Raw genomic sequence first — 24851 nt, forward strand, 5'->3', positions numbered from 1 at the left:
TGGCGCTCGCTGAGCCCCCGCTAAGCACCAGGTACTGGTCTCTGCCCTGGAGATGGGAGCCGTGAGCCGGGAGCCATGCTCTGGGGCTCGTGCTCCCGCGGGCAGAGCCGACCGGGCACACGGCAGCGGGACCGAGGGGGCCGGGGAGCCGGCAGGGGGGTGAGGCGGTTGTTCCACATGTGGCCGCAGGGGTCTCCGAGGGGAGCGGACGCTTACAGGAAGGGGGGGGGGAGCGAGCCACCCAGACAGGCGCCGCGGGCAAGCTCCAGGCCGAGGGGACGGCAGGTGCACAGGGCCCGAAGCCGGCAGTGCCTGGTGCTCCTGAAGACTGCGGAGCCCGTGCGGCCCAAGGGGGACGGGTGGAAAGGCCTCCATCCCTTTCTCTACTGGTAAAGGAGGAACACATGACACGATTCAGTAACTGGAAAAGATGTATTAAAATATTCACAAAAGTACAACAATTCGGAAGGAGGAAAAACCAAAAAATAATAATGAACCAGATGGGTTCTCCCGAGCTGGATACACTTCACTGAAAACCGAGAGGTGGTTTGGGATTTTCATCTCTTAAGAAATGCCTTCTGGGTGGCCCCTGGTCACATGGAATGTTAAAAGGTCTCGTCCTGCCACTGATAAGGCACGGGAAGGGCAGCTCTGCCAGCTGCGGGCAACCCCACTGTTGTCATCTGTGGCAGGCACAGGCACGCCGGGACACAAGAGGAAGGGCTAGGAGGCGCCTGCTTTCAGGGCCAGGGCTCTGGTTGGGTGGCAAGGGGGCCGGGGGCCGGCAGCTGTTGCTACAGCGGGTGCTGAGCTCTCACTTTTAATCGATTCCACGTACTGGGGGAAGTAGGGGGTGGAGTAAAAATAAAAAAAAGAACCCCCCCCAAACTCCAAAACAGTGACAGAGAAGGGAACCCCAGAGTAGAAGTGCTAATAACCCTACCCACTGATTCACAAAAGTCTAGACTATCCTCAGCCTCTTGAGACACTGGGGAGCTATCACAGAGCTATGACTGATGCCGCCACTCACCGGAGTCATGCCGGAAGCTTTTCCAAAGAGGATCGTCTCGCGACAGCTCCGGGTGCCGCAGACTGGCTTTGTAATGACCCCTTTTGTGCCTACTTAAAAGGAAAGGAAACTCCTCTCCTTCAGCTGGACGGAGACCCTTACTTCAAGCAGGAAGGGCTTGGGCAAAGAATGTTAAGCGGTACTTCTTACTCTCCAAATGGTACCCACTCCTCAAGCAAGGCCTGGGCTTCCTACATCAACGGTGTTTATGGTATTGATCTGAAAGCATCTGGGAAGTGGTGGCCTTGGCATTTACCCTTTGCTGGTCCCGCTGTGCCAGATCCACAAACTGACAGGGTGAGGGTGTAACATGAAAGCCGTTCTCACAACATACAAAGCGAAAAACCGCCCTGTATTCTAGAGAGAAAAACACCAACAAAGACTTCTCAAGCTGTGTCCGAGGGGCACGTGAGTCGAGGTTTTCCAACCCCTACAGCCCAACAGGGGTGCCGACACTGGTCAGTGTCTCCGCTGTCCAACCACGATAAATGCTAAGACTGGCTAAGCCCTTAGACCACAGGGCCACGTCTACTGGCACACTAAGGATCTGCTACAGTCTCCACGAAGGCAAACCACGTGTAAATGACAGCAACAGGAACGTTTCGGACTTTTCCCAACTGTAAATGACCCCGGAAGACAGCACAGAACGGCGAGGCAGTTCATATATACGTAGAATCATAGCATCCTTTCATCATGCAGCACTGGCTCCCCATATCAGATTAAATAGAATGTTTATACATATCCTTTATACACATCTTTTTCTCCTCCCGTGGATAAACATGTGCTTGTCCTTGCCCAGCTCCCCAGGCCACATGGGGTTATGGGCTACATTTTCCGCACGAGCGTCCCGTTTCATTTATTTCTTGCTTAGGATACATTCTGGGTCTTCTCTTAATTTTTCCGGATGTCCGCATACACCACAGACTCTGACTTGTTAATCTTGTCACTGTGATGTCCGCCAGAGTGGTCTAACTGCGCATATATGACTGGGCCCTGGAGGAGAGAAGGACAATTAGGGGTTTGGGAAAACCGGGGGTCCCTCCGGGGACAGGTGCAGAAGCAATCATTGAGGGACGCCTGGGGGGCTCTGTTGGTTGAGCAGCTGCCTTCGGCTCAGGTCATGATCCCAGCGTCCTGGGATCGAGTCCCGCATCGGGCTCCTTGCTCAGCAGGGAGCCTGCTTCTCCCTCTGCCTCTGCCTGCCTCTCTGTCTGCCTGTGCTCACTCTCTCTGACAAATAAATAAATAAAATCTTAAAAAAAAAAAAAAAAGAAGAAGCAATCATCGATGTGGTAACACTGGGTTCCAGAGTCGTGAGTCCCTTCTTTTGGACGTCTTCGAGGAGGCCTCTTAAGAACAGTGTGTCCAGGGCAAACCCTAAAACAAGGCTGGGGACTGTTAAAGCTGGTGCCTAGGGGCACGTTACCTTATGCCATCTACTTCTGTATGTTTGGGGATTTCTATACAGCAGAATGTTCCTCCTCAGGAATTCCCCTTACCTCAATACCTGCCACAAAATTCCTCAGCCCTTGGAACTGGGATCCGAGTTTTAAGGACTAAGACGGGCACTTCTCCCAACTCGAGACGCCCTGAAATCATGAGCCTCAGACTAATGCCAGTAGGAAACCAGCATCCTGGGTATCACTCAAAGATATGCCCAGTCTGAACCGGTCACTTTGTACAAACAGGTGCTTAAAAACATTTCAAATACTCTCTCATGTGCCTACTTAGAGTATAACCCTTTCGGTCTGATCCTGTCATAACTAATAAAGGTATTGCTTCGTTGATATCTAAGACCACGTAACTAGTTTTCCTGTTTTAAAACAAAAAACCAAAAGGCTATGACTGAAGCAAGGTGAAGAGAACTCTGGGTGGACTAGTGTAGAAGTCCTCCCTTTGGCCTCAGCATGAGGCAGGGGCTCCAAAGTCCCAGGCAGGGCAGCCAGGGAAGGCGGGGGGCGGGGGGAGGGGCGCAGAGCGGGGCACAGGGAGTCCCTCTGGCTCGGGAGGACGGCGAGCAGAGGCTGGAGTCTGAAACATCAGACAGTGCTTGCTCGTCCCTCCCTTCCAACCCAGAGATTCTGAAGTTATAAACACCACCACAATAGCCCTGACTGCAAAAGACAAGTTCAGTATAACCCAAAGTCAACTTTTCTCCCAATCCAGGAAACTCTCCCGGGAAGTCCAATATTGTGCTTAAACTTTCACCGCTGGACTCCTAAGCTCCGTGGCCAGACGCCTGTAGTTTCAACTGAACAAGCGTACGCCCACCTAGGAGCCCCCGAGCCTGCCTCCTCTAATGTGCCCCGGGGGCTCCCGAGGAGCGCAGGCCCTCCAAGCGCCCCGGAAGGGACCCGTCGGCTGTCGGGGCTGCGCCACGTGCGCCTGCAGTGGAAAGTGGGTCACAGAACAACACCCCGGGGCTGCCTCTCAGGCTCACAGCCGGTCCCTGAACAGACCGTGACCAAGACCGCTGCGGACGGTCCAGCCGACTGCAGGTGTGCGGGTGAGCCCGAGGACACAGCTGAACTCTCCCGGCCAGATCTGCCCAACCGACCTACAGAACCGGGAACCAGATAAACACTGTGGCTGCTTGAAGCCACAGTGTTCTGGGGTTTTGGGGTTTTGGTCTGTCACACGGCAACGGGCCACTGGTCCACCAGGCGAGTGGAAAAGAAAGAGGAGAGAGAAAACAAAGGCGAGAAAACACAGAACAAGCTGAGAATCAGTCAGTAAACGCTGAAGCACCAGTAAGGTCTCTCCTGCGAGACGGGGTTGTCTTTCCTGGCAAGAGGACACAACATTGGTCAAAAGCAACTGGGAAACACTGAAAGATACAAGGAATCCCCTCCTGTTGGTGGATCTGTGTTTTGTTTCTTTCCTTCAAACTGCTTACCACCATGCCCTGTCCTCACTCCCTTTCCCTCTTAGGACGCGCTCCCGAGGTCCGGGATCTTGTGAGTTCAGTGCCTGGGGCGGGACTGGCAGACCCAGGAGCGCCGGTGAAAGGGCAGACGATGCAACGGGCCCAGAGGAATTCTGGGATGTGGGTCCAGCTCAGGCCCGTGCTGACGGATCTAGCTCGATCCAGAAGCGCTCTCAGAAGGCGGCGCGGAAGGGCGTCTGGAAGCTGAAAGCAGCCTCCGTCCCTGCGGAACACGAAGTCCCAGGGAACGAAGACGGACGTGGAGATGACTCAGCCGCCGCGAAGAGAGTCACTTCTGGGCGTTCGAGAATCAAGACAACACCAGGAACGGCACTGGTGCTGACCCGGATGTCTTCACCGTACATCTCGGCACTCATCCCTCCAGCCTCCCCTTTTCTTCTGCGGGGCGCGGCTGGGGGCTGCTTTACCACAAAGAATTAGAATAACCGAGTAAGAAGTTGCTCTGGATACATTTTCCCCCGACTAATTACTACACAAATTGTCCTTAACTAGAAAATGTTTCAAGAAACAAACTGCTCGACTCAAATCTCTCCTTTTAGTGCCCGTAGGAGATAAAATTACTCCTGAGTTCCATGTGTATGAAAAGTATTCCAATATGCAGACACAGTGGTGCAGGTGGGGGGAGAGGGTTCACGGAGAAAGGGTTGCCCCAAATGCGCATTAATCGCACGACTTAAGCTACCGTGTTCTGTCCTGCAGTCCACTGGCCACCGTCTCTGCGGCCTTTCTGGTCTCAGTCACGCCCGATCCCTCAGCACAGGCACCACCAGGAGAGAACATCTGCTTTCACCATATGCTCAGCGACCGCTCACAAAACAGCTTTTTCAGTATTTATGTCCTGCCAGAAATAAGTGTGACACGCAGCCACGTGTTAAAACTCTTGAGATCAATGGGCTCGAGTGTGTCGCGGACTTGACAAGAACTGGACAGGCCGGAGAAAACGAGCAGCTGCCTCCAAGCCAGACAGATCTGGACGGAACAGCAGCTCCGCCACCCAGCAGCCGAGCAAGCTTCCCTTTGTCCACGCGCAACGTGGGGCACGAAGATGGAGCCCCGCAGGGCCGCGCCGAGCGCCGGCTGAGCTGATGCACGCGCACCTCAAAGGCTGCCGCGTCCCTGCGCCCCGGCCGCGGGGTACGGACTTGGTCACCGTGTCCCCGCGCCCCACCGAGGCCTGCCTCCTGCACACAGAACATTAACCACCTCCAGCACGGGGCTCAGGAAAGATGCCCACAAAATCGATTTTAAACTCAACTTCCCAAAGGCAGCGCTTTACTTCTCATCCCCGATGCCAGATACTCGAAGCAGCGCCCACCTCACGCCCTTCCCGACCAGGCCGTCGGCTCGCGCTCTGCCGAGCACCCCACCCTGCGTGGGCCGCTCGCCGTCCGCTCGCTCAGGTAAATGACCCGGATGGGAAGAGCCATCAGGGTGTGACCCACGCCCCGCGGGACTCAGAGAAGCCTGCTGGCGAACTTCCGGGGAAGGTTTTCCTCCACGACAAAACCCGAATGGGAGGCGAGTCAGCTCTTCCCCTGCTGCCCCTTCTCCGCGGGAGAAACCGCGGCAGCCGTCTGGAAGCTACGGGAAGGAGCCAAGAACGAAGACGATACGCAGAGACTGAGAGTACAGTGGGCCGGGCTGTCCGGGGGGCTCAGTCTTTAAGCGTCTGCCTTTGGCTTGGGTCATGATCCCAGGGTCCCAGGATCGAGCCCCGCATCGGGCTCCCTGCTCGGCAGGAAGCCTGCTTCCCCCTCTCCCACTCCCCCTGCTTGTGTTCGCTCTCTCGCTGTGTCAGTCTCTATCGAAGAAATAAAGAGAATCTTAAAAAAAAGAATATGGTGGAAAGAACTATGTTGTTGACGACACTGTGGGGCTACTGAACTAAAGGACACAGAAGTACCTTCCTTGGGACCCCTTGTGAATCAATAAACCTCTGACAATTAAAGCTACTTTTACTCAAGTCTTCCAATTATAACAAAAATAGTGACCAAAGCAAGATGAATGAAACAGCAAACTTAATGTCTTGGTTGCGTGTTACGTCTTAGTGCTCTCCTGCTACTTCTCTTCTGATAAAATAGCACGAACTTATTTATTCCTCCCAGTAGTAACTACGAATGCTACCGGGTTCTCAGATGGTGCCTGCAGGTAGGAAATGGAAGGTTTTGGTGATCAGGGAACGTGTCATGATAAAATCCCAGAAGAAAGTGCCAAGGGATAGTCTGCAAATATTCCTACCCATGCCCCCACTCCACCGGTCTGATTGCCAGTGTGCGGGGCAACCACCTACCCCATCCATATAAAGCACAGAGCACCACAGGCCTTTATAACTAAAAAGAGAAAAATGAGAAGATCTACTTGCCCCAAACCATCATTTCAGAGATGAGGATCAGATGCTGAGATGAAATAGTTCTCCCCAGGTTAACACCACTACTGGCTGGAGCCAAGTCAGGGCCAGTCTGTAACACATCACTAATTTTTTTTTTTAAATACTTTATTTATTTGACAGAGAGAGACACAGCGAGAGACGGAACACAAGCAGGGGGAGTGGGAGAGGGAGAAGCAGGTTTCCTGCTGAGCAGGGAGCCTGATGCAAGGCTCGATCCCAGGACCCTGGGATCATGACCTGAACTGAAGCAGATGCTTAGTGACTGAGCCACCCAGGTGCCCCCATATACCACTAATTCTTAATACACTACCTTGGAGTTCATCTAAATATGAAGATCTCCTCAAGGATGTTTGCCGGGGTATTCAAAAAACAAAAACTAAACACCCCCCTCCAAAATATTCATTAGGATTAAAAAAAAATTCAGGACATCACAGAAAAGCCTAAAAATGATCCTGATAATCCCGGAGACCCTAAGATTTTGGGGGGCAGGGCGTGGGTGCCAATCATCTCCCCAGCTCAGCCTATGCAGCCTGCACGGCAAGTACCCACGTGCCTATGGAACTGCTCACACCGGAACACACAGATCAGATTCTTAAGAGAACCCTGATGTGTGGTTACATTCAGCTTATAAAGGATGATTCATCTAGGGCACCTGGGTGGCTCAGGAGGTTAAGCGTCTGCTTTAGGCTCAGGTCATGATCCCTGGGTCCTGGGATCAAGTCCTGCGTTGGGCTCCCTGCTCAGTGGGGAGTCTGCTTCTCCCTCTCCAATTCCCCCTGCTTGTGCTCTGTCAAATAAATAAACAAAATCTTAAAAAAAAAAAAGGTAATTAATCTCATAAATTCCGTACTAAGATGAACATACCAGGTCAAATAAGTTTTCCCTAAACTGTGAAGATCTTTGCAGCCTCCATCTGAACAAGCTAAGGGAGAGCGTATGTCACAAGGGTTCTGGCGAAAACAACTTCCATCAAACACTGTGATGCTCGGAGAGGCATCGCTCTGGAACCTGAAGATGGCACTCGAGTGACGGTGAATAAAAGCACATGCCAGGGGCACCCGGGGCTGGGGGGTGCGGGGGCACAGGGCTCAGTCTGTTGAGCATCACGTTTGATTTCGGGATTGTGAGGAGGAGCCCTGTGTTGGGCGCCATGCTCAGTGGGGAGTCTGGCCGGAGACTCTCTCTCTCTGCCCCTCCCCCCTGCTCTCTCTCTCTCTCAAAGGAACAAATAAATCTTTAGGGAAAAAAAGCAGAGACGAGGATCACCTGTTAATGTTCTGTGGCACTTGGGAACTTTATGGTGTGGAGGAAGCAAACATTTTTGCCTTTAGAGAACAGTCCCTGTTGTGAGCTGACATGGCCACGAGACGCAACGCCAAACAAAACGAAAGCTAGAAGAGAAGTCTGCCAGAAATCACATGATCTACGTCTAAGCCTGGCCCTAACTGGCAGAGGATGTGTAAGTTCCAGAAACAGGTAAGGCAGAAACTAGTTTGAACAAGTACAACTGCAAAATAAAAAGTACAGTATGACTTGATAAAAATACGTGAGCCAGACAAAGGGTGCTCAGGTGCACGCCACCAGAACAGAAACCCTGGTCTGCGTCTGATGGGGACAGAGAGGCCTTCCGGGCTCTGCCCTGGGCACAAAGGAACTCACCCAGGAATCAACTGTGAGGAACGCCCCAATTCTGCTCCCAAAGCTAGTCTGCTGTTACCTTGCAGATGCTGAAAAATGCCCATACAGGTCAACACCGTGGTTGGATTATTTCTCACCAACTTCGGCCTGGGCAGAACCCTGGGGGCTGACTCGCAGGAAGGGAGGCAGTCTCTGACTCAGGGGCAGCAGGCACGGGAGGGGGAGGCATCGGCCCTCCAAAAGGGGTGGGCAAGTCTGCTTACAGAGCAAGGAGCCCTCATGTCTCCTTCCTCTGCTCCGCTCCCAGCAGGGACTTCCTTCTGGAGAAAGTGATGAACCCAAGAAGAGAAGGCTCCCAGCAGCGTGCACTCAGAGGCCCCCCGGTGGAAGACAAGCAGCACCTTATACCAACAGGTAAGCCCATGACCCAGGAAGCTCTGTCCCTACACAAGCAGCTTTGGATCAGATCTGAGCACCTTCACTATCAATGGGTAGCCAGGGGTCACTAAGCGTTTGAGTAAAGCTTCTAACATCAAAGAAACGGTAAGAGAAAAAGGTAACTGAAGAAACAGCAAAATCAAGTGACAGAAGAAAACATTTTTAAAAAATCACATAAAATACATGAAAAAATGATATGTGCAGAGAGAAGAAAATGCATTCATGAAAACAAGTACAGGATGTTATAACGAGAGAGTAAGAAAAAGCTTTTGAAAATTATTAAGAAAGGGGCACCTGCGTGGCTCAGTTAAGTGACTGCCTCTGGCTCAGGTCATGATCCCAGGGGCCTGGGAATGAGCCCTGAGTTGAGCTCCCTGCTCAGTGGGGAGCCTGCTTCTCCCTCTCCCTCTGCCCCTGTTCTCTCTCAAATGAGTAAATAAAATTTTTGAAATACATACATACATACAGCAAATAACATGACTCCATGAAGAATGAAAAATTATAAAAGGAAGCAAATATATGTGGTACAATGGTGGGGAAAAAAAAGGTACACCCAACTCTGAAACAGACCTAAATATAGTGACATAACTACATCGGGAAGAGGCCTGTGTGTATGTATGTGTACAGAATGCGTGTTAGGAAAAAAGACTGGGAGAAAAAGAAATGTGTATTTTCATTTTCCATAGTATGGAGTTGGTAGATAATATCTAAAACTGAAGAATCTAGAAGTAGTAATATAATAAAGTTGTTCAGAAACATGAAGATAAATACCAGAAGAAATATTTAAAAGAATGGAAAGCATTCGGCTATTATGTAATTTTTTTCCTTTTTCTCTTCTCTTTCCTTCCCTTTTCTGACTCTGGTCAGATGTGGCCCATCTCCAGTGAAGCCTTCTCTTCACCCTCATTTTGGGTAGTTCCTATCGCTGTCTTCGAGCTTTCCGACCTCTCCTTCTTTGGGTTATGCCATCTGGTGCTGCTGCTGCTGTTCACGCGCCCACCCCCACCCCGCTTTGGTCTTTTTTATATGTCTCTCGTTATGTCAAGGTTTCCTTTTCCTTTACATCATTAAGGTTATTTCTAAGATTTTCATACTTGTTTAAAAGTCCTGGTTCTATGTCCATTGTCTGTCATTTCTCATTTTGTTTCTATTGATTGGCTTTTCTCCTGGTTATGTTATTATCTTCCTGCTTCTCTGTATGTGTGGTAATTTTTGATTGGTGCTAGACATTGTAAACTTAGCATTGCTGGGTGCTGGATTTTGTTGTATTCTCGTAAAGAGTGTTGGATTTCTGGCATGCCGCTAAAATACTTTCACTTCAGTCTGATTCTTTAAAGGCCTCCTTTGAAGCTTTGTTACGGTGGGGCCACGGTGTCCACATGCTGGTGCTGCGCTAGGCCTACTACTAAGGCAGGACCAACTGTGAGGACTGCAACCAGTGCTCTGTGTAACACCAGGTCTCTGCACTCTGGCCTTCAGGAACACAAACAGTTCCCGGCCCTGACTGGTATCATAAAACCTGCTGCTTTCCGAGTGGCTCTTTCTCTGACTGGAGGGTGTTTTCTCCCACGCATGCCAAAATCTCTACTCAGGAGAAGGCTCAAGGGAGTCCCACCGCTGCACATTTCTTTTTCTCTGTGGTTTCTTCTTCTCTGGTACTTTGCTTCATAAATCCTAGACACCTTGGCCTCCCCAAACACTGACTTCTGCTCCTCAATTCACTGAGACAACTGAACTCCATCTTGCTTCCCCTCCCAGCACCGCCGTCTGGGAACTGCCTCGAGGCAGTAAGCTCGGAGAGTCACAGGACTCCTCTTACTTGTGTCCTTTCTCTCAGGGATCACAGTACCACACTGTGCTGTTTCATTTTCCAATGCCCAAACACCATTCTGGTTTTTATTTCCTTGTTTCTTTTGAACAGGTAAGCAATGCCCACAGCACTTAAAGCAGAAGAAAAAGTTTCCAAGCCTTCTTCAGATGTTATGCCTAACTCTCAAGCCTTTATTCATAACCCTATTCCCATCTGCAACCCAAATTAGTGAGCTGAGGTATCTGAGACATAGTATGTTCTCTGAGAGAGACAGACTAGGAATTAGTCATGAAGCCTGATGCTATGATATGACAGAGAATGTGCTAGAACCTGAGTTCTAGGCCCAATTCTGTGAACGGCCGGGTGTGTGCTTTTAGGGAGTGACCATCACAGTGCCTCAGTAAAAGCTGTGGAATAAGAGCATGATGGGGCGCCTGGGTGGCTCAGTGGGTTAAGCCTCTGCCTTCGGCTCGGGTCATGATCTCAGGGTCCTGGGATCGAGCCCCACTCGATCGGGTGGGGATCCTGCAGAGAGAGAGCCCGATCCTGGGATCAGGCTCTCTGCACAGCAGGGAGCCTGCTTCTCCGCACCCCCCACCTCCCGCCGCCTGCCTCTGCCTACTTGTCATCTCTCTCTCTGTTAAATAAAGAAATTTTAAAATCTAAAAAAAAAAAAAAAAAAAAGGCATGAGTATCACCCTCCACAGAACACTGTCATTCTGTCCTTCAGTTCCCTTTAAATCCATCGGAGCTCCAAAACACCTCAGGGAAAGACCGGAATCGGCCAAATTCCTTAGAATGCTTTCTACCCCAGGACAGAATTGGTCCTAAGCTCTGGAATTTCTGCCATGCCGCAGTTAGAGTCCCAACAACACAGCCGAAACACATTATCAAGCACGATGCTAGATCCCACGCTGAGTTCCAAATCACAGTTACTTCTCCTCTGTGCTTTCGACACGAAGTCCACGTCCACGCTGCTCCTCGTTCATCGAGCTCACCGGTTACTCAGATACATCTTTACTTTCAGATTTTTCTAGAGAACTCATACAAAATAACGTTTCCCGTTTTATTTTCAGTACCAAGAATATCCACTTTTTCCTGCTAATTCCTTGTCTTGCAGGCGCCTCAACGCATAATTTAGTTCACTAGACTTGTTTCCTTAAGCAGTTAAGGAATTACATCTGACAAGGCCGTGCCCTAATTTCATCGGGCCGAGAGGAGCAGCACGACTACAATCTAAACGGTGGAAACCTGTGAGCGGGCCGGATCCTTCTGCACACGTGCTCCCGTGGCCACACGTGCTCCTGTGGCCCCCCCCAAGCCAGCTCTTGCTTCCCCCTTCCCGGGTTGCTCTCTTCCCTGCCACAGGGCTCAGTCCTGTTTACTGCACCAGGGAAGTGCCAGGGCGCAGAGCGGGGGGCAGAGCTGCAACCAGCCGTTACCTGGTGGGATCCGGAAGGCAGGCTCTTTGCCAGACCCTCTGCGTCGGAGGGCGACTTCCGGGGAGCCTCCTTAAGTGGTGACGCGCTCTCTGACGTACTGCAGCTGGTGAATTGGCAGTTTGGAGAACAAATGTAAAAAAAAAAAGAAAATAAAGAAAATAAATGGAAAAAATATATAGATAGGCGAGTGATGACAAGATGAGGCAGCAGATAAAAAAAAACACAACACAACAGAGCGATGAGGGCCAAAATGGTCACAGACTCGAGGCTATTTCTCATCCCTGACACTACTTCTCTCAAGTCGATGAACCCACTGTGTGTGCACAGAAACCAATGTGGCGCAACCTCTTGGCCCCACATTGCAACCACGCTACCCGCTGAGGGGGCTCTGGCTCTCGGGGTCACTTATGCTTCTGCTGCTCTGTGTCTTCCCTCTGCTGTCATCCCCCTCGGCGAGCAAGCCAAGCCTTCCTGTCAGTGGCCCGAGGCAGACCTCTGCTGAGTGTGCTCCAGAAGTCACGGACCCACACCCAGGCGTGTCTCCTTCCTTCTGCCCTGTAGCTCGCCAGACTCAGTTTCCCCACGAAGGCTGCAGCCCAACCAAAGAGAACTCAGGAACACTAAGAAACTGGGATGTCACATCACACAGGCTGAACTTGGTCAGGCCTCTGGGGGTCTTTCAGAACAAGCATCACCTCATAAATAAAGGCAGAGTGACTGCAGGAGGTAACTCATTAGGGATTCTCTAATGCTACTTGTCAGAGCTTAAGTCCTTTATGATGCATTTTTTAAAGCAACTCTCAGGAGTCTGTCTTGGCCGGGGGGGGGGAGTCACATTCAAGTGTGGTTACTAAGACCTGAGCAAACATGTGCTCTGGGAATGGCATCTTCTCCAAAACAGGAAGCTCTGACCTTTGACGCCAAAATGGTCCGGAGACCTGACACAAAGAGGGTCTCAATCACCAACACCACAGTTCACATATGAAAGAACACTAACACACACACACACACACACACAGCCACTCTACACGAAGAACATACACATTCTGATGCATGAACCCTCTAGGAACCCTGACAACCCAGGCCCCGGGGATGGTACACTCGACAAGGTGCCCGTGCAAACACAGGACATACCCATGGACAAACCGCAGTGACTGCCGGGTTAGCTCAGAGCTAGCTGGTTAGCTGTCGACAAGGGCGAGGGGCGGAACACGCACGCGTCGATGTTAACAGCAACGGGCAGTGTGATTAGTTACCATGTGTCTAGTGGGAGTGGACGAGGACCCCAGCCCTGCCACAGTCCCAGGGTGTCGTCTATGTCAGCTTTTCTTAAGAAGTGGCAGATCAGCAGGATCTGATCGCGGCACACCACGGCAGAAAAAGCGGGGGAGGAAAAAAACCACAGTAAGAAGAAGCGCAGCATTCACGATGCCATGCAGGATTCCAAGGCACAGTTCTGCCCCCTTCTGAGCCCCAAAGCAAGAGCTACAGACCCAGGCGTGTCACCAGCCGGCGTCAGTCTCACGTTGAAAACCAGCCCTCTAGTTACAGGTCTTCGTAAAGCACTCACCATGCAAAGGGGAAGCCAGAGTCAGCAGGACAGAGCATTCCAAGCAAACAAGATCCGAATTTGAACACTCAAACTTGTTAGAACACGGCACTCCTTAAAGACCAGTGCAGCGAAGCCCGGGTTCCCACCGTCCAGCAGTACGGGGGTCCGGGGCACGCCATCCTCTTGGAACACAATCCCTGATTCAGGCTGCTGCCGGCAAGCCCGTGCACAGGGGGCCCGGCTCGTGCTGCAGCCTGAACCCGGCCTCCGCTCGGTCTTACCCTGGGAGTCCTACCTAGCGTGCGCGGGCTGGCTGTCCAGCTGGAGCCAGGGAGAAGGTCCTTCAGTTAGACACGCACCCTCTGCTCCGAGGTACTCTCTTTCCGAAGCCATAAACAAAAAGACAATCTACTTCTCTTTATTGCTGGTATATTTTCCTGTTCAACTCTTATTAGCCCGGTTTAGATGAGTCCAGCCGTGCATTCGAGAATGATCAAAGCAGTAAAACTGCTCACGAAGCAGGAAGAGCGGGAAAACCCTCACGTCACAGCCGCTGCGGCTGTCTGTCAGCGCCGCGCTCTGGGACTAGCGTTTCATATTCATCCAACTGCAAAGCAGAGCCTCGTGAGACCACTACGAGAGACTCAAACCACACTCAGAGCGGGAAAGGAACGTGCGTGGCCTCGCAGTCCTGACTGTGGTCGGGGGGGCTGCAGACGGCCGTGCTGATCGCCCAACCCAGGGCTGGCCTTCCGGAGCGGGGCGGAGGCCACAGCCGCGCTCACCCACAGGCCTCCGCGCTCTGCGGGCCCCTGCGGGACACACTCCCCCACTCCGATGTGAAAGCAAACAGCAGCTAATACTTCACCATTCTTTCTCCACAAAAAATTCACGTTTTTTAAATTCCTTTCCTACCCCCATCCTCTCCCCCACCCTGCCCCCCCGCACCCGAAGCAGCGTTTCTTACCCAATATAATCCCGTTTAGAGTTTCTCCTTCTATAGAGGACAGCCAGGGTCATGCTGATGAGCAGAGTGAGACCTAGGACCACAGCAGTAACTATACCCACCACCACCCAAACTGGAAACACGGGCAAGACCTCTGGAGAGAAAGAACAAAATCGTTTTAAGGTACTTTGCTACCAAGAGAAGCAGGATTTTATTAAATCACTAAGTGAGTGCTTTAGCGGCTTCCACGTCCTCTTTAGTGTCCGCATTACGAGCTCCTGGCGTCTGACTGATGTGTACACGCTCACGGGTGAAGGATGCGCTACAGAGCATGGCACGTCTGCCACACAACCCTCCCTCCCGATGCTCTGAAGCCAGAGAAATTCCAGGGCTGTGAATTTACCTCAATTTGCTCTCCAACAAAGCAGACTCTGTCTCAAAAGGAGACACCAGAACCTGCATTTCCTGCTTACTTTCCAAGAAAGGAAAGGAAAACACTGTCCTGCTTCTGCAAACGTGGAAACTCCCCGAAGAACACGGAAGCCGCATGCACCTTCTTTCCCACTGCCCACCCTCTCCACCCACTGTGAGTTCGGTCTTACTTTCAATTATTACTGAAGAAGGACATTCCTGAATTTGGGGCAGTGGGCTCCAAGGATACAGATGGGGAACCTGGCTCAAGCAGCCGGAGAAGCAGGGGCTCCCCGACCTCGCAGCCACCGGTACACGGGGGCAGGGCACCTAACTGCAGACAAACGTACTCGGAAATGTCACTCCTGCTCTCCAACTGAACCTGAGACAAAGGGGACTGTGTTACCGCTGCCAAACACTCAGGGAAGTACCTTTCTCTACGACATAGAGCCTAATGTGTCCCGGCTGGGCAACAATGTCAGGAGGGTTTTTGACGTCACAAATATAGGTGCCATTGTGGATAAACTGCATATTTTCTATGTTGATGGACGCGTCTTTCTTGTCCAGGTCTCCAGCCCAGCTGGTCCTGTCCTTAAATGGCGGGTAATTCCCAGGATACACTTGCCCTTGGGAGTAGTGGAAAAACTGCAACCAGAAAAAAAAGACACATGAGCTCTCCTCATAGGCAGGCACCCCATACTCCATAATGGGCGAAGACTTCCTAGAGAGAGGCGTACAACTCCATGTGACAAGTGAGCTATGGGACAGAAGCCAGACCAGCGTTTAGAAAGCACGGGGATCGACCCTATTTCAGCTGAAGCCATAAACTCGTGTATCATCTCAAATCTTCTCAGTAAGCCACTGGTGGGGTGATTACTGCCCATTCTTCATACATAAGGAAAAGGAGACTCAAAGAAGCCATCCGTTCAAGGTCACAGTGACAACAGGGCGTGGACCCAAAGTCAAAGTCAGGACCATCCGAACCTTCAGAGCCAGTGACCACACCATGATGGAGACTGTGAATCCAAAGGTTTCGGTCTGAATTCACAAAGTTTACCACTTAGTTCTAGAAAGCCCTGAAGCAGGTAAAGCCTAAATACCACAGATCAGTTAGTTAATCGGACGGGCTTCTCCCTCTTACGCACTGGTTTCCCAGGGAAATGTTACCGGTGCGTGAGAGGAAGCCCAGACACCCCGATGTCCTCACTTCTCTTCGAAGATGAGCCTTCAGCTAACTTTCCTCACACCTGCTTTTTAGCAAAGGAACTCATTTCTCAACGAAACCTTGTCAAGCCCAGCACCTTGGAAGCTAGGTATGGTCTAGGGGCCGGGGCATCTCTCCTGATGCTGGGCTTCGATCCAAGCACCTTTCTCCTTCCTCCCTGGTGGGATGGGAGTCGGCCAGGGGAAAGCTATAAAAGCCAAAGCAACCAGCTCATCTTATTAAACATACTCTGATGCTTTTGAGTTAAAAGATCTTATATCAACAGCTAAGCGTTCAGGAATTACCTGCGATCAGGTTGGTGTGTAAGTATAAACTGATCAGCTAAATACGCTAATGAAAAACACAGCATGTTCTTCACAGTAAGTCTTGTAGACTTACTTGAAGCCCCTTGACAAGACTGTCTCGAGCATAAATGGAGCCCACTTTTTGAGAGAAAGTTACTACCACTGGGTGTCTTCCTGGTGAGGTTTTATTTCCTGTGGACTGAACGATGCCCCTCACACCCACTCTTACCGAAGACTTCAGGTGGGAAACCCTCACAGGTTTGGACTCATTTGAGTAAACTTATGCGTGCTAAATTTTGCATCTGTAGGAAGCATCTTCTGCACTGAGGCCATGTTCCCATGACGATGCAGACCGTTTCCCCAGGACGTCCGCACGACTCCTGCCCTCACTCACTCCTATGCAAACTCACGGAGAGGCACCCCCAGCTGTACCCAGTGAGTATGTTATCTAACATCTCCTGGACTTGACCTCAGCCTGCCTTCCTTCTCTGGCATAACATCCAGGGCGTCTTCCTTTTTTATGAAAATCCTGGAAGACATAGGTCCACTTAAGGATTTGGAAGTCAGGTGTGATATATTCCAACCTGGAGCAGGTCTTGTTTTGGGGACTTAATTCAACAGTGAACATGTAGCTTTCCCAACATCGCATGTCGGGAAGTGAAGCCACTCAGGCTAAAGTTTTATTCCCAGGGCTCCAGTCATCTCTATATACACCACCAGTTCCCAAAGGAGACACTCAGGAGCTCATGATCTAGAGGTAATGAACAGGCAGTCACTCTTGTTCTTTCAGGAAAGGCATCAAGGGGACATTTTTTGCACAAAGACTCTCCGTTTAAAAAAAAAAAAAAAAGACACTCTCCACTTCCACAGATGACCAAATAGCAGCTTCTAGAACTTCTAAACCATGCGTTCTCAACAGGGGTGGCACCTCTCACCACAGGGGGCAAATACTGGCTCTGAGGACAGAGAACAATAAGAAAAAAATCTTACTCTTTTTTACATATAAAACACAGATTTAACAGTGTATCTGTGGTCTTAAAATTTCACGGGGGGTGGGGACAGAAATTAGGAAAGCATGTTTCAAAGACACTCCGTAGGAAGGGGATAATGAATAATAAGACTGAGAGACACAGCTTGAAGCAATCCCTAAAGCCTAGAGACAGTAAACATTATAAACAAATGTTTCCCTCGGGGCGCCTGGGTGGCTCAGTGGGTTAAGCCTCTGCCTTCGGCTCAGGTCATGATCCCAGGGTCCTGGGATCGAGGCCCACGCTGGGCTCCCTGCTCAGCAGGGAGTCTGCTTCTCCCCCTGCCTCTGACCCTCCCCCTGCTTGTGCTCTCTTACATGCTCTCTCTCAAATAAATAAATAAAATGTTTTAAAAGTACATTAAAAAAAGAACCAGATGGTCCGTCCACGTGGAACCACCACACTGCTCGGCCCGCACTTGGCTGCTGACAGACGAACCTTCCTGTCAGCTCTCTGGCGCTCATCCCTGTTCGGCCGCTCACCTTAGTCTGAAGTCTCCCACGTACCATTCCTACCCCCAATTATTCCAGAGTGAGAGCACACGACTGTGAGGACCCGCTGCACAGGAAGGCCCACGACTGCTGCGGAAGCAGACGGACCCTAAATAAAAACCCTCGTACTTAAATCAGAAAGGAGCGTGTGTGTGTGTGTGTGTGTGTGTGTGTGTGTGTGTGTGTAAAACAGGAACAGTTCAAAGAAAGATAAATAAAAATGGGGCAAATGAAAGTTGAAATGGGGAGGATCAACCAGGACTGGTCAGCAGGGTCGACTAGAAGCTGCTCCATGGAAGAGAAATCCCATAAGGGGACGTGATGGAGAAGAACAGGGCCGGCGAGGGGGGGGCATCCACGCAAGGCCAAGGAAAACACTGCATTTAAGGGACGCCGAACTTATTTCTTCCCGGAGAGCTTGAAGCAAGAGAAGGGCCCTGGAGCCCGAGTGTCGACACGGTCCCTTGGGAAGCAAACCAGCCATCGAAAGAACGGACACTCGCTACAGGACAGCAGGGGAGAAGCGGGGAGGGAGACCCGGCCAGAGGGTGTGAGCATCCCTACCGATACGGTGGTGTCGGTCCCCTCTGGCTGGAAGCTCCAGGAGACCGAGGTCGACGTGCCCGTGGTGTTAGCGGACTTGAACTTGCAAGTCAGCTTCCCTTGGGTCCCATTGGCCACGAAGATCTCCTTTGGTGTATACACCTCCAAGGCTGGCACGCCAGGGGTCACTGGAGAGAGAAGACCAAAGAGAGCCTGAGTCGGACTTAGCGAACACCACCGTGCTGATCTATGAGGGAAGACGGCAAAGACAACGAGAGTTACTCGATGTCTACAGCACATCTGTGGCCATCGTGTACTACGCGTGACCAGCAGAACGTTCCACAGCCTGGTACTGCCTGCAAGCAGGGTAAACTGCTGACCGCCTAGGATTTTGTTCCTGGTTTTCAGCAAGAAGATATTTTCACTATTCAGCTACACCTAATGTCTACGTTTTCTTTTAAATTAACCAGACTTGGGGCTCCTGGGTGGCTCAGTGGGTGAAGCCTCTGCCTTTGGCTCAGGTCATGATCTCAGGGTCCTGGGATCGAGCCTCACAGAGCCCCACATCGGGCTCTCTGCTCAGCGGGGAGCCTGCTTCCTTTTCTCTCTCTGCCTGCTTCTCTGCCTACTTGTGATCTCTGTCAGATAAATAAAATTTTAAAAATATATATACATATTATTAAATTAACCAGACTTTATTTCTTAGAGCAGTCTTAGGGTTACAGAAACGACGAGCAGGAAGCAGAGGGTTCCCATCTCTTCCCTCCCTCCCTCCCCCCGCCCCGAGTTCCCCTATTAGTAACATCTTTTGTTAGTGTAGTACACTGGACAACTGATGAGTCAATATTGTTAACTAAAGCCCACCCTTTATATTCGGGCTCACTCTGTGCTATCCATTTCATGGGTTTTGACAATGTATCCACTATTACAGTCAAACACAGAATCATTCTACTGCCCTAAACTCCGTGTCCCGCCTGCTCACTCCTCTCCTCCCTGCCCCAAGCCGCTGGCAACCACTGATTTTTTCTACTGTTTCTTTGCCTTTGCCAGACCATTATGTGGTTGGAATCATATAGCAAATGTAGCCATTTCAAATTAGCTGCTATCACTTAGTAATATTTAAGTTTCTTCCATGTCATTTTATAGCAAGAGCGTTCATTTCTTTTTATTGCTGAATAATGGATATTATTTATGGATATTCACCTCCTGAAGGACATCTTGGTTGCTTCCCTGATGGTCTATTTTTAATAATGTTGAGGGCATATTTTTTTCCACTTCTTTAAACAGTTCTACCTGTTAAATTTCAACTGTGATCACACTAAACTTTTCTCATCTTCCACATTTAATGTAATTCAGACTATTCTGGGTACGGTATCGCTTCATTTAGAGCCGTACTAAGAACACCTGGGTGGCTCAGTCATTAAGCACCGGACTGGAGCTCAGCTCAGGTCAGGGTCTCCGAATCTTGGGATCAAGCCCCCACTGGGCCCCGCGATCGGCGGAGGCTCGGCCTGAGATAGTTTTGTCTCTCTCTCTGCCCCTCCCCTTCCCTGCACTATAATAAAACAAATAAATCTTAAAAAAAAAAAAAAAAAAGCCAGGGGCCCCTGTGTGGCCCAGAAAGTGAAGCGTCCGCCTTCCGCTGGGCGGGAGGCCTGAGCCAGCCTCGAAGAGCCTGCTTCTCCCTCTGCCCCTCCCTCCCTGTAGCCCTCCTCCACTGTGGATACACGCTCTCTCTCCCTCTCCTGCAAAAATAAATAAATAAAATCTTAAAAAAAAAAAAAAAAGTCAAGTTTATTGTTTAACTGACCCTTTTTCCTTTAAGGGATTTAAGGCAAAAATATGCACAACACATTCTGCTTTCCTTAGTGAAACCGTATCTACTGCCACGTTTCTGCGCCCTAGAAGAACCAGCTGCGCACCCCGGGTCACATTTTCACTTCAACCACTGAGTTCATGCAGTTAGCCTAAGCCCAGAAATAGTCGTTAAAATGTCTATCACTTATAATGTAAAAATAGCTCCTTTTTTCAAATCTGTAAGCAGAGCCAACTGCAAGAATTTAAAGGATTGCTGCTAAAATAAAATAATCTTCACTCAAAAAAGACATGTTCATGGATCAAATGAAGGTTACAAAGAAAATAACTTAGCCTAAAAAGGAAACCAATTAAAGCTAACACAGAAAAGATTATCTTCCAAATAAAGATATTTCTTAAGGACACGGTTTGGGAGGCATCCGTACCCGCATGGTCCGATTCGTCTTTGAATGTAACAGGTGAGCACGACAGGGAAGGGCACGGTCCGCCAGCCAGGCCTGACGACCTGCGCAGAACGTTTTCTTCCCGAGGTCTTCACCACCGCTCTCGGCCGAGGAGAACAAGTCCTCCCCCAGTCCTCCCAACCGTCTTCCAAATGTTTATTCTCAGGACACAATGGGCACTTTTGGCTATTCTCTTAAATAAACTGATAGCCACACTGCATCAAGCAGACTTTTTCTGCTAAGGAGGGTGGATTATTATTATAGAGAACAATGGATTATTATTTGTGGTCCAAACCTCAAAACAAGCCCTTCTTTCAAACAAGAAGCAAACAAAAGACGTTCCCTGCCACTGTGGGTAGGCAGAAAAGCACGCCAAGGCATCTGAGTTCAAAACGAAGGACAAAGCCCGAGACCAGGCCATCCGACCAGGTCACTCAGGAAGCGGCACTGGTTTATAACCCTTACTGACGCCGCGTCATTTTGACGGGTTTTCTCCACAGTGGTGAGCGCTGCAAGGGAAGCCAGTCTACAACGCCAATTAACAACAGTCTCCTCAAAGGTTTTCTTCGGCCAGATCCCTGCCTCAAGGCTGGCTTGCAAAATCTGACCCGAGAGGTGATTGAGAGATGGAACTGGGCCAAGGGTCTGAGTTTACAGTCACCGGATTCTGACCATAAAGACAAACCAAATCTCCAAGTGGCTTTTAGACAACCTAAGACAGACTCAATGATATCACTTGTTAATGAACAAGTGACTTAAAAAAAGATCACCCTTTGGCTGATTAGGACAGGAAGCTCTTACAGCCAGGGTTAGGAATTCCTACTCTGGCCAATCAGCAGTTCCAATAAAATAAAATAAAATGGCTCCATACAGACCTCATTAACATCCTCTCATCCCTGGCTCGCTCTCTTTCTCAGCAGCGCTACCCTTGCCCCAGCTCTTGGAGATCCCATTCCTCTTAAAATGAACCTTCCAAAGCCCCAGCCTCTTTGTTTATCTTCTCTTTCCCTGTGATCTTATCCTCAGGCCTATCCCAGCCACTCATTCCCACATCCCTCCCTAGGCCAGGGCTTCGGCCCTGCTGAAAACTGGGCTGCCCTGCTCCCTGCTCAGGGGCTGTTCCCTGCAGAACAGGGTGTTTAGCACTGTCCCTGACCTCTACTAGATGTCAGCGGCATCCTCTCCCCTTCCGGCTGTGGCAATCAAAAAATGTCCCCAGACACTGAAACAGCTTCTCGGGGCCAAACTGCCCACAGCTGAGAACCACGGCCCCAGACCCTATTATTAATACGAGCACACCCTCCACAATCTCATGCTTCTCTACTCTCTGACCCACCTCCTGTCTTTCCAGGGCGCGTCCCCCAAGACCCGGACTTTGCCGATCCTTCAGCCGCAGCAGAACCTAAAAATCCGTCGACCCTCCAGTCTCTTTACAGTCTCATGCTCAGCACGTCTTGGTTTTGTCCTACTCAGACTGGTTCCCATCCCCTGCCTTCTCTCCCCTCCCGTGCATTCAACCCAATCCTGTACCTCCCCCCACCCCACCCCGCATCTCCACTGAGACAGCTGAGCTCAGACAGAGAAAAGTACACAATCCCACAAGCTGGTTTCACCTGAAATTCATGACCACTAACTTAAAAGGGGGCCCCTAATGCTGCCCAGCAATCCTTCCCCATTTCCCTAGACCGTCTACTTCGCCACTTTCACATCTTCCTCTCGAACCTCGACTCTCCCCCGAACACCGTGCTCCCTATTTCACTGAGAAAGCAGAAGCAGCAGCAGAGAACCTCCCCAGTCCCCACCTCAGCTACCGCACCGGAAACCTCTGTGCTCCTCTCCAGGGCCGGCCCCTCTACACGGGACCTCATCTCTGGCCTAAGGATGTCAGTCAGCAACTCTTCCTCTTCCTCCGGAACGTTTCACTCTCCTGAGTCACCGCCAGCAGCCACATATACACCACATCTGTATTTACACCCCAACTGGATGGGAAAAACCTTGACTGTGCGCCCCCCTACCATGATGGCTGTTTCGTTCTCTTCTATTTTATAGATCTTCAAAGAATGGTCCATATTTACTGTGCCCGAAGTCTCTCCTCCCATATTCTCTTGAATAAACCAACCCAGGCTTTTATTCTCAGTCCCCCACTGAAGCTCTTCTTGTCAAAGAGTCCGATGATTCCGTGTGGCTAAATCAACAGTCAGTTCTCAGTCCTCGACGTGGCACACAGCTGACGGCTTCCCGCCTGGAACAACGGTTCTCAGTCTGACTTGTGAAACGCCACTGGTCGGTTCTCGCATCTCACTGCCTGCTCCTTTTCTGGTTCTCCTGACCTCCGCACTCGGAGAGTTCCAGACCCTCCTGCTGACCCCTGACCTCTTCTCTTGATGACCTCATCTAGTCTTAAGGCTGTAATTACCCCCTAAATGCTGCACACACACACACAGACACACAACGTCCATCAACAGCCTCACTTGGCTCTAACTGGCATCTCAAACTTAGTATGTGCGGACCGACTTTCTGACTCCCGCGCTCAAACCCACTGCTCCGTGGCCCCTTCCAGCTCAGTAAGCGGCGATGCCAGCCTTCCGGCGGCTGAGGCTTCCTGACACGGCGCTTTCCCACACTCGCCTCCATGCTGTCACCAAACACGCTGTGTCTACTTAGAAACATCTCTCAAGGGGTGCCTGGGTGGCTCCGTCGTTGGGCGTCTCCCTTCATCTCAGGTCATGATCCCAGGGTCCTGGGATCGAGCCCCGCATCGGGCTCCCTGCTCGGCAGGAAGCCTGCTTCTCCCTCTCCCACTCCCCCTGCTTGTGTTCCCTCTCTTACTCTTTGTCAAATAAATAAAATAAAATTAAAACAAAAAAAAAATCTCTCCGAGTGCTCTGTCCCTGCATCTCCCAGCGCCACCGTCCTGGTCCCAGCCACAACTCCCTTCCAGCCGGGGCGTCCGGGTGGCTTCCCAAGCTGGTGCCTCCGCTCCCCCTCGGCCCAGCTCGCTGCAGCCAGTCCACGGGGAGGCTGCACAGATCGGATCGTACCGCTGCTCTGCCCAAGACACTCCACGGTTCTCCGAGTGAGCCAGCATCGGGCAGAAGCCCTCACAGACCCCCGAAGCCCCAGGAGCGTGAACTCCCGGCCACTGCTCAGGCCGTCCCGCCCGGGCTTCTCCCTCAGCCGAGCTGCAGCAGCCGCCCTGGTCACGTCGTGGCCCCTTAGCCTGTGAGCGCCCCCAAGGACAGAGAGATGGGAGGGAACCCGGGAAGCTGTGGCGCCAGGAGAGGCCAGGGCAGAGCCGGCGGCGGTGGGGAGACCGAGCCGGGTGCTCTGCCCAGGGCCCCTGGGGAGGACCTTCAGCGGGTCCCCACGCCTGCAGAGCCGCGTTCAGCCACGGGCTCCGCCCCGCCCGCGACCAGCGGGGACGCAGGAAGGGTGCCACTCCCGGTGGGCCGAGGCTGGCACCTCGGGGGTGAAGGGCGGGTTTCACCATCACGGGGCAGCCCACGCTGCTCCCGCAAGGCCCGAGTTCAGTGGTTTCTGAAACAACCGGGCGCGGTGCGCTCTGTGCAGACTCTCCCTAACCCCTGTCCCCAGGAGTGCTGTAAATACACAGTAAAATCACTCCGGAACTCAGAGGGCCTGTCTTCACAGTCATGAAAGAGAGTCAGCTAGAACGGCTAGAAACGCAAATGCAAAGCACACCGAGGTGGGGAAACTACTGTTGTAAACCCACCACTCCTCGCCACTGCGGACCGGATCCCAGCCTGAGCGAGACAGTAAATTGGGCTCGTTTAGGCCAAAGATTTAGGTTCTCGGCAAACATTGCCGTGAGAACTTTCAAGCTTTAATTCAAAAATTCAGATGGGGAAACGTTTCCTGTTGAATCCTGGAAAAACCAACTGCCTCAGGAATAAAAACACAGAAGGGAACGGAACGAAATACAAGGTTAAGTGAGGTCTAAACGCTTTTCTATCCGGCCAACTTTGGATTCTGAGTTATATATTAACTTACATGTAAATTCCAAAAGGGTAACAGGCGCTGAGCTTACTTTCTTCCTGGGGGGAAGGAATCCTGCTAAGCTACACTTGCCTTCAGAGGGCAAGACACTGGACCAAGGACAACCCTTCTTCTGGGAGATTAATTCAAATGAAAAAAGCCTGAAAAATCATCTGATGAGGAATCAAAGAGTTTGCAAAATCAACTCACCAGGAGTCATTTCTACAGTAATTAACTATGAGACCCACCCTTTTGATATTCTTCTATTTCAGAGGGAGAACCACAACAGTTGAGGAAAAAAACAAAACAAAACAGCATCCACTGCAATCACAAAGAAAAAGCCAATTCAAGAATAGTTTGGCCAAGAGTCTATATTTTGACATG

General features: G+C 51.0%; 1 protein-coding gene across 1 annotated transcript in view; it reads right to left on the reverse strand.

Moving 5' to 3' along the window:
- Positions 1 to 413: 413 nt before the first annotated feature.
- Positions 414 to 24851, reverse strand: part of MPZL1 (myelin protein zero like 1) — a 55030-nt gene continuing 30592 nt past the window's right edge. Inside the window, exons 2-6 of the mRNA XM_080825139.1 lie at positions 18235 to 18401; positions 15074 to 15287; positions 14253 to 14385; positions 11734 to 11836; positions 414 to 2062 (exon numbers count right to left, since the gene is read on the reverse strand). Coding sequence (XP_080681265.1) covers positions 1961 to 2062; positions 11734 to 11836; positions 14253 to 14385; positions 15074 to 15287; positions 18235 to 18401 — 719 coding nt within the window. The 3' untranslated portion in view covers positions 414 to 1960. The remainder of the gene's footprint in view (positions 2063 to 11733; positions 11837 to 14252; positions 14386 to 15073; positions 15288 to 18234; positions 18402 to 24851) is intronic.

This window comes from Martes martes, assembly GCF_963455335.1.
Source record: "Martes martes genome assembly, chromosome: 15".
Lineage (NCBI taxonomy): Eukaryota > Metazoa > Chordata > Mammalia > Carnivora > Mustelidae > Martes > Martes martes.